At 30.1% G+C, this 10,352-nt stretch overlaps 1 protein-coding gene across 7 annotated transcripts in view; it reads left to right on the forward strand.

Annotated features, from left to right (window-relative positions):
• The window catches only part of LOC107455303 (ras-related protein Rab-6A-like), a 69,177-nt gene that overhangs the window by 45,434 nt on the left and 13,391 nt on the right, over positions 1-10,352 (forward strand). The window contains exon 1 of one of the 7 annotated variants that reach the window (XM_071177407.1): positions 5,501-5,634. The exons of the other annotated variants lie outside the window; for them this stretch is intronic. Coding sequence (XP_071033508.1) covers positions 5,535-5,634 — 100 coding nt within the window. The 5' untranslated portion in view covers positions 5,501-5,534. Of the gene's footprint in view, positions 1-5,500; positions 5,635-10,352 lie in introns of those variants that run through there. 7 annotated transcript variants of the gene reach the window in all.

A 10,352-nucleotide genomic window follows, 5' to 3' on the forward strand; every position in this document is an offset into this window, starting at 1 on the left:
ATCGTCTTCCACAGGCGATGCAAAACTGACGATATATCACGATATATAATTTCTAATATCGCCCAGTCCTAATTCTAATATCATGATTAGAATATTTGATAACTCGCGCTGCAAGATATTCTATAATAACGAAATAGATAAGTCTATTTCATTCGGAGAAAAGTGATTCAACACGATTGAATCACTTTTTTCCGACATGATTCAAAAGTGATTTAGGTATTAAAATTGGAAAAGCTCTATTGAAATTCTAATTTTAATTTTATGAAATTAAAAATCCTTATTTTCCAGACACAGGTAGAATTTGAAAAAGGATCAGAGAATCATTCGTTTTGAACATATTAAAAGTTAAAGTTGCATTTAAAAACTCTTAACCAGCAGGTAAAGATTTTTAAAGTGTGTTGAGTTTACTTAGCAGGTAACTTCGTATCTTTCTAGACAACGACTCTATATGAAGTGTTTATACAGTTTGAAACGATTGTTTGTAAAAGTTGGATTAAAATGCTAATCTGAAACTCATATCGAAAATTTCTACTTAATATTACGTTTTTTTTCTTTTTTTTTTTCTAAAATTGTAAACTGAAACTCAAATCAATGACAAAATATACAAAGAAATTTGCAATGCTACACAAAGGAAATTGAATATATTTTCGCGGATTATAAAACAATTTTTTTTTCAAAATTAAAGAATCGGATTTTTTAAAATAGAATTTAATTGCAGAATTCGTATAACGAACTATAGTTACATTCGACGTCCAACTGATCCACTCTCACGAAAATCACAAATTTGTCTTGTCCCCATGACTTGCCGCCCTTTGGAGCACTGTCTTAAGTATTTTGCTCTTCCTCGCAGAATCGTAAATGCATAGCTTTAGATTTATAAGCTTCAAATCATCAATTAAAAAGACGTGAAGACTGTTGGGGTACTCAGGCAAATTTCTAGACTCTGAAACAAGAATAGTAATCACTGGTTTAAAAAAAAACTAAACTAAGAAGAAAACTAAGCATAGCTTAAATATATATTTTTAAAAAATTAAATTGATATCTCATAAAAATAATATATTCTTTTAAATATTAATACACTATCTTTGCTGTTTTTGAAACAATATTTTCTAAAACTGCGAAAAATCCATGGAAGAATTTCTTATTAAAACTGTACCAATTACCATAATCCAGCACTATTATGAAGTATCCCTGCCCTGGTTTTGCTTTCTTTATTTATATCAGAATTTCTTTTTGTTGCATCATATCTTCTTCTTCTGCATGCAGACTTTTGCTTTATTTTAAAATACAAAAATTTTGAATGCTGCAAAAAAAAAGAAAGAAACAGGAGATTTTCCTAATTTTTTAGAAACGTGAAAATAAAGCTAAACAATTTAAATGAAGCTTAAATAAGGCGAAAAAACGAACACACTCTAGTTTCGGCTATATACTCAACAAATTCTCTCATCCAAACACAGAAGAAAAGACGGATAACCAAGATTTGTAGATGGAAAGTCACAAAACAGATATTATATCAATACAGGATGGGAAGCAAGTTAGAACAAGATATTTAAACAATGGAGGGGATTTAAGAAATAGATTTGGGATACAGGGTGAGAACCTCAAGTCTGCAAGATGTGAAAAATTTAAGTCGTGGCCGATGAGCATAGTTGAATGATTTTAGCAGAAGAAAACTCAAACCAATGACATCCCAGCTATAGACAAATCTGATATATCGTACTTATTAGTAAGTTACTTATTCGTGCTCAGTAATCGTACTTATTTTGATTTATAAACTGATAAATAATTTGCTTTATAAATCATTAACCTCTACAACGAAGTTTACTTTCAGTGAATTTCTTCATATAACAAAATTTTTATTTGGAATGTTAAATAGCATTTAAAAAGTAGTTGCCACCTTGGAGTAAATTTTTTAGACTTTTTTTTAAATATGGTCCTTTTTGAAATTATTTGTGATGCTTTTTTTTATTATTCATTAAATTTTTTTTTAATAATTTTTGACGAAAGTTGCATTTCTGAAATAATTATAAAAAATGTCTTAACTTAGCTAACGCTTTCTTTCTCAAATTTTGTTAATTAATCAAATACGTTCATTTTTTTCTTCCAAAGACATTTTAGAACCTTTGTAAAAATAGAGTATTGTTGTGATTCAAATTTGTAACCTACACATTTCACGAGTGACTAACCTTCAAAAGTGCAAAAGTACCTTGAGATTTAATAGAATTAAACCTTTTGTGTATTTTTTTCTAAGCATTTACAGGGTTATTTAAATGACAATATCTATGGTACTGAGATTTGCAATCTGGAGGAATTAATATAATAATTTGGCTATTAGTTTTTGTAAGTTGTTCAACGAATTAGCATTCTTATTCACAAATTGATTTGAAAAGATGTCTAGAACAAAATTCAGACCATAAATGGTTCAATCAAAATGGGAAGATAGTGTTACAATCTAAACTTGAAAGATTTTCGACATCTCAATGAAGTTTTATACAGTTAATTTGAAATTTCATTTATTTTTTAATTCATAATAATGATGATAATAATTGCCATGCTGAAATATGCGAAACATTATTCCTATCATTTCAAAAATCCTTTTTCAATAAATGAAATAAATATCAATATATAAAGTAATATTCAATAAATAAAATAAATTTCAGTAAATAAATATCCTGGTCTCGGCGCAATTTATATCAAGGAAAATAGCTTTGTGTGCTAGATGAAATTTATATTTTGTTGAAGAGATTTGATTAGCGTTTGCCATAAGTTGAAGATGATAATGAGTTCAAGTTAGTTTCGATTCCATTAGTTGAGAAGTTGGATGTTTCTACCATAAGTTGAAGAAGTTCGATGAATTTACCCTTCGTTGAAGAGGATGTTGATTGGTGTTGTCCATATATTAATCCAGTCTGATGTAGGCAAGCAATTATTTAACAAAAATCATAAATTGCTCAAGAAAGAATTAGATTAGAATAAATAAAAATGTTTTATTTTTTAAATTTTGTGTGTAATGTTATCGAGCTCCAAAGTAAAAAAAAATGATTCATACATATTAATTAATAAATGTAGAAAACGGTGCGGCTACAGGGCCCAGCCCCTTGATGCACCTCCGTCCATCAAGAAATCAAAAATGCACGTACGTTGAAATAGTTTGCTCCAAGGAAAGTTACGAAATCCGTATATTGCCTATCAATTGATTGAATTTAATGCCAAGGCTCTTTTTCTTAGCCTTACGCATTCAAATGTGTTGGCACAAAAGAAAACGGGAGAAATCCTAACGAATTTTAATGAAATCAAAGCATTAGCAACCATATAATGGTTTTCGATTTTATGCTAATGCGTTAGGCAGAAGTAGAGAGAATCTCTAAAAATAGATTTTATTCTGCACTCAATTCAAGGCTATGGTATTTATTTTCATTTTATCCGTCGTTGAACAGCCGACCCAATTTTGGGTTTACGACTACTAATGTTCAGTTCCACAGCCTTGTAATTTTGAGCCAATCCATAAGACAAGAAAACTCCTGGATCAGTACCCCCAGAGGTATGGATTTGCATTACAGAATAGTCCTCTAAGTATTGCTTGAGAAATTCAAAGAAATGTCAATAACGGAAAGTGTCTTTTCTATTAGTGTTGGGTAGTGTATGGCAAAATACACAAAAAGAAAAATGAACAATAGGGGTTCAAACTTTGGATCGCTCTCCTGATCAAACTACAGGAATCATATATCCGAGATTGTGGCTATTTTGGAGGTCAGATATCCTAATCCGCCGAAAAAAGGTATAAAGGCCGGGTAAACATTTAATTTTGTCAAGATTAAATCGATAAACAAATATATTTCAAAGGTATGCTAAACGAAAGAACGTAAAAATTGTCTGCAATATGAAAAAGAAAAATGAAATAAAATTTCAGCGCTACACTCTAAACGAATTGAAATGACCACTTTTCTTAAATGTAATTCTCTATTGATTATCATCCAGTGGCGTACGCAAGGGAGGGGTTTAAACACCCCACTTGCGCTCAGACAAAATGGCAAAAATGAAAATTTTAGTAGAAATTATGCGGGCTATTATTTTTTAAGACTATATATTTTTATTTGCCTTTTGCCTACTTTTTTTTCTGAAGGTATTTCTCAGAATACTGAAAAAACATTTACTATAATAGGGTTGTACTTTTGAAACCAAATTCATGTGATAATGTTACGGACTGGTTCCGTTCTGTCCTGCCAGTCGCGATAGTTTTCGAGACTGACTGGCATTCGCGAGGTCTTTACGCGATGATTCTGGAATCCTAGAATAGTGTAAATAATTCTTTTATCTTCAATTGTTTCTATTATTATGTATCAAATTGCGATTTTATTGTTATGTATAACCCAGACTAGAATTATGATTTTCAACTATTGTACGTTCTGAGATTTAACTTAATCCTCCAATTTATTTTTCTATTGCGATGAAAGAGCAGATATCCAACACTGGATAGGTACTCTGATAAAACTTGAATAGTTAGTTAGTGGAGTTAGTTAGTCGGGCTAAGAGTTATCTCTTTCGCTTGTCTTTCGGAGCTTGTAGCTAAATCTGTTTTTCTTAACAAAAAGTTCATTCAATCGCCGAACCCGTCGTCGCCACTATTTCGACTAGTGAAGAAATCAGTAACAATACCATTGGTGATACCTCGTTGAAGTTATTCATTCCAGCTCGAAACTTTGAGATCGTAACATAGCGGATATTTCTGCACCAATATATATATATATATTTGCTGTTCTTGGATCTTTAGGATGTCAAAACGCAAGAATTTAACAATTTTTAATTACTTTGAGAAAAAATCACGACCTGAAATTAGTGAGTGACAGCATCTAGTACCAATGTAAGTTTTTCTGTTGTACGGAAATGTGATACTTCCGTTGAAGAAAACGTTTCTAGCATAACAAAATCTGATGAATGTGAAAGTGGCCCTCAAAGTGTTACTTCACACCCATATGACTTTTTTCAGAAGATATTACATTATGCTCTTAAATTTAAAAAATCAAATCAAAATTTAACTAAACAATGTTGTCTAAATAAAAAGTTAAAATTGTCTAGCTGTCTTAATTAGGGAAATACATAATAGTGCTTTATTACATATTCGAATTTCTTTCAGTAGTTACAGAAAATTATGAACACCCCCTTGAAAAAATTCTGCGTACGCCACTGTTATTATCATTATTATTACTTAAATAATAATGAAAGATAAAGTACAATATTTGTGACACATATATACCGTCTTTTGATCCTTCTTTCTATTTCATTGCTTTATAAACTGCCTTGAATTTATAAATCGAAAGTGAAACTTGATGCTACTACATAACTATTACGTAGGTTGTGACGTAACTTTCGTAGATTATGTCACTTTATTGAGATTCATAGCTTCGAAAGGATTTCTTTCATTTAGATAAGAGATTATCCCACGGCAGGGAAAAGTTGATTTCGACATTATTATTGAATATTAGGGTCGGTTGTTCAGCGAAGTCTTGAATGGAGAATGTAACAAAATAAATGGAATGGGTAATAAAACAAACAGAACGAGTAACATAACAAATGGAATGGATGACAAAAATCAACATATAGTTAAGCTTAAGATTGTCTTACTAGGAGAATCCGGTGAGTAATCTCACTTTTTTATAATGATAATGAAATATTACTTTTTGCGATTAGGATTATGCCACTTTTTTTCTATTGGAAATTAACAATTCTTTTAAATGTTAAAAAAATAATGCTAGGAAAGATACTGTTCAGTTTTTAAAACTTTTTGTCGATAGATGGCGCGATTTNAAACAGTAACCCGGAAATTTAGGCAGTCCCAAGCTTGCAGCGCTCCCTGGTGTAGAAAACACCATCCATATATGATTTATTTTTGGGCTACAAAATCTTCGAATCCGCTACTTTTGGAGCTCCCATTCGCTACTTTTTAATCTTAATTTCTGGCAACACTGATTCAGTTGTTAGAAATTGGTTGCCATTGAAATAAAAGCTAATCGATCTTGTTCCTAAAATGTCAATCATAAATCAAAATAATCGAATTAAGATAGTAAATTTCGTAGTCCCTTTTCTTGGTATAGTTGGAATTCATATTTTTCAGATAATTAATATTTTTTTTAATTTTTTTATAGCAGCAAGATATCACAAGTAAGCCCATTTTGATATCATTTCAAAAACTTAGCAATCGAAACAGATACTAAGAACGAGATCTTTTGTGCTTATATGTACAGTGTGCAAAATAAAAAGCGGACTACCCTGAATAACTTTTAATTGAATAATCGAATTTTTACGTTCTCTGAATAAACATACCTTTTTTCGTCGGATTTGGAATTCAATGCAAAAAATAAATTTTAGTACATATTTATTATTATTTTATTTAATAATAATTAAAAAAAATTTTATTGTAAGGTATAAAGTTTCTTACAGCATTTTAAGCGATATGTAATTTTACATGCCAATATACAAAATTTGATTTCCCGAGAAATCGAATTTTTAAATACGGCTTCTTAAAAATTCAATTTCCCAGGAATCACTTGACCGATTTCGCTCAAATGTTGTATTTTGCTGTATAAAATTACATTCTTTAAAATGATGTAAAAATTTATATACCTTACATTTAAAAATTCTTTTAACCATTGTTAAATAAAATAATAAGAAGTAATAAATATCGACTGAGAGTTATATTTTGCATTTTATGATCGTTGGATAAACGATTTTTATCACTGTTTGCAAAAAATTTTCATTTCGCTTAAAAAGTTCTGGAAATCTGGCAATATACGGAAAAAGTAAAATTAAGATTAAGAGATCCAAACTTTGAACCGCTCTCCTAACTAAACTGTGGGGATCATATTTTTTAGATTACGGCTACCCCCTATATTTTGGGAACCAAAGTCCGTATCTGACGAAAAAAGTTATTTAGACTAAGTACGTTTTTGATTCAGATTTCGTAATTTAAAATACCGTCTACATTAATTAATTTACGTATATTTCTGGTCACCCCTTCGATAATCATTAAAATTGAGTCCTAGAAAGTGAAGATCCGACCATGAGATCAAAAGTTATTCAAGGTGGTCAATTTTTTTCATTTTGCGCATGGTTCATAAAAATCTTTTAAAGATAATGACGGCTATTAAACAGATAAATTATATAATATGAGTTTAAATGCATAAAGAAGATCAAGATATCTTTACCTTGCCATCAGCCTAAAATTAATAATTTTTTTTTACTCGTATATTATTTATTTACAGTACTTACCACAATATTTATTAATCTTCCAAAAATTTGTCTGTTATTATTACGTTTTCATTTTTTACTATGGTTTAAATTAAAGATTGAAAAATAAAATATATAAACACACTACATTTTGAAGTAAAAAATAAGCTTTAAAAATAATTTAGCTCAAAAAATTAAAAGACAGCATTAGCAAGTAAATGAGCATTTGCGTTAAAAAACTTAAAATAAGTCTTTAGATTTATTTGACACTAGCCCTTGATTCTCGCAGTAAATCTGAATGTATACCGGGCAGTGGCCCATGACCTCAGAAAAAAACATTAGTGTAGGGTATTCCGGGCAAATGTATACCGGGCTGTGGCCTTTGACCTTAAAAAAACATCAGTGTAGGGTAAACCGGGCAAATGAATACCGGGCAGTGGCCCTTGACCTCAAAAAACATTAGTGTAGGGTATACCCGGCAACTGTATACCGCGCAGTGGCCCTTGACCTTAAAAAAACATCAGTGTAGGTTATACCGGGCAAATGTATACCGGGAAGTGGCAATTGTATACTATGATTAATCTTTCTAGATTTTACTTAGATTTTCTTACCTNTTTGGGCACTCCACCGATCACAATTGTTGTTACACTATGAATTGTTATTACACAAATGTTATTACGCTATGAAGCATATGTAACAATTAAATTAAAATTCACAAAAAAACAAACAAAATAATAAACAATTATTAATAAAAAAATTAAAAATGAATTCTAAAAAACAATTGTTAACAGTAAAAAACAAGCTAACAATAAATAACTAGCAAAAAAAATCAACAGTCCTGCTTAAACTAACATCTTACAACCTAATATAAGTTATTGGTCATCTAATCTGCAACAAAAGAGGTCACACTGATGTTACTTTAAGTTGAATTACTTATATAACTGAGACATTGCAAAATGTATTTTTTCTCAATGTAAATAAAGAGTTTTGAGTTGATAGTAATTAGTATCAATCTTTTCAAAATAATCACGAAGTCAAAATTATTTGACGGCACGTCTATGATCTCATTAAGCAATTTTTTAGAGAAAATGGCACGTTGGTGTATAAAGGTTCGCCACCCCTGGTGTAGGGTATTCCGGGCAAATGTATACCGGGCAGTGGCAATTGTATACTATGATTAATCTTTCTAGATTTTACTTAGATTTTCTTACCTCACCTTCATAATAATACATGAAATATAAAAAAATATTTCAGACACTATATAAAATTAGTTACGATTTAAAAAAAATTTAATCAGAGTGTAAAAAGTATTATCTTTTAAAAACATCAGATTAATTTAAAACTTATTAGAAATGTATATTTAAATCCAATCCGAAATTGATAAATGGCGTCATCGTTTTAATTTTAAAAATCTACTTGCAGAAAGAATAGGAACTTATGTGTCTTCAAAAAAGATATTGGAATCGGATTCACTGTATAGTTCCTCCGCCGAAATGATGCGCAGTAAATTCTACTTTCCCCACCTTTGAAATAAATGGAATGATCCAGTCTCATTCAGATTCATTGTGAAATTCAGGGGCTACTATATTTGGCACGTATTAATTGGTAATAAAAATGAATTTAGCTTGCCAGTCAGCTTTTTTAGCCCTAGACAAAAGATTTCGGCTAACTTAAAACAAAGTACTAAAAGCTATTATTATCTTATTATTGACATCGAAGAGTTGAGACTTAACTTAGAGCTAAATGAATAGCTTGATGAATAAACACATTTAATAAATACTGTTCACATTAAATTAGAATTTATATAAAATTCGTTTTAGTTGAATTTGGCATCAAATACTTGTGATGCGTAAAGCACAAAAACAAAGTAAACAGAATAACTACAAGTGCAATTTTCAATGTAAGGATGAATGCAAACTTAGAGTTCATATATAATTATAAAATAATTTAAAAATACAGAATGCGTGCTTGACATCACGTCGCTTCATTATTCTTCTTTCAGTAAGAACCTCATTCGAACTTGTCGAGAAATTTAGACGAAACTTTAGTAGGTCTCCCAACACTTGATGCCTTGTAGGAAAGAGCTTTCTTTAACGGTTCGTTAGAAAAAGTAACAATTTTCACTTTAATATTTGGAGTAGCCTATTTATAAATGGCTGGTGGTATGCTGACTGTGAAATGTTGTTCTTCAAGTCTGCAGACTGTTTCAAACGATTTACAGAGATGTTTCTGGAATTGTTAATGTTCTAAAATATGTAATTTTGAATGTTCTGGGGATGTTCTTCAAAGGTCCAATTCCCAGAAAGCATGTAACCTTACGACAACCTTGTGTTTTAACTTTATTTTCATTGTCACGAAAAGGTTTGCAGTAAAAACCTTTTTTCAATGACGTAAAAATATTGCAATTTCCTACCTTTCCTCCTTAAAGGAAAAGTAAATGATTTTTAAATCTTTTCTAAAAAATATTGTTATTTAGGTTAAAAAACAAGCAAATTGTAAACCTTATTTTTTGCATTTTTGTTTGCTGTCATGATTAGATTAGCAGAAATATTAAGCGAAAACCTTTTTCAAAGGAAACGAAATAAAGCAAATATTAACCTTTTCAGCGAAAATATTAATAAATAATACGAAAATATTTTGTAAAGGACCTCATTTAAGGGAAAGCAAATAAACGAACATAAGACCATGTTTTTGGATTGTTTTTTAAGGTCTGCGAAAGTACAATACGAAAACTTTCTTTTAAAGGTTTCTCGACACAAGTATAAGTAATAGTTCTTTTCTAGAAACTTTTCATTCAAACAATTTCATTAAAAAATAAATAAAATTTAAAAATTTTTTTATCTGGAGTTTAAATTCAATATTTTTTTACAAATTTTACTTTTTTCTCGAATTTGGCTTTAGGGGTCCTATGCGTTGCGGCTCCTTTAAAATGTCTGGCCTTCTCTCGTTCATTTTACCTTATTGCAAACCTAGTTATGGTATAGCAATAAAATATCCGCGAAGATAAATTTTATTTAAAATATTTATATACAGAAAAAATTCGCCCAACTGTCTCTTGTGAGCTAGAGGGTCATCGATATTAAGACTCCACGATTTATGACTAACGAGGAGTGATGGTGAAAATAAAA

The sequence above is a fragment of the Parasteatoda tepidariorum genome, chromosome 2 (genome assembly GCF_043381705.1).
Source record: "Parasteatoda tepidariorum isolate YZ-2023 chromosome 2, CAS_Ptep_4.0, whole genome shotgun sequence".
NCBI lineage: Eukaryota > Metazoa > Arthropoda > Arachnida > Araneae > Theridiidae > Parasteatoda > Parasteatoda tepidariorum.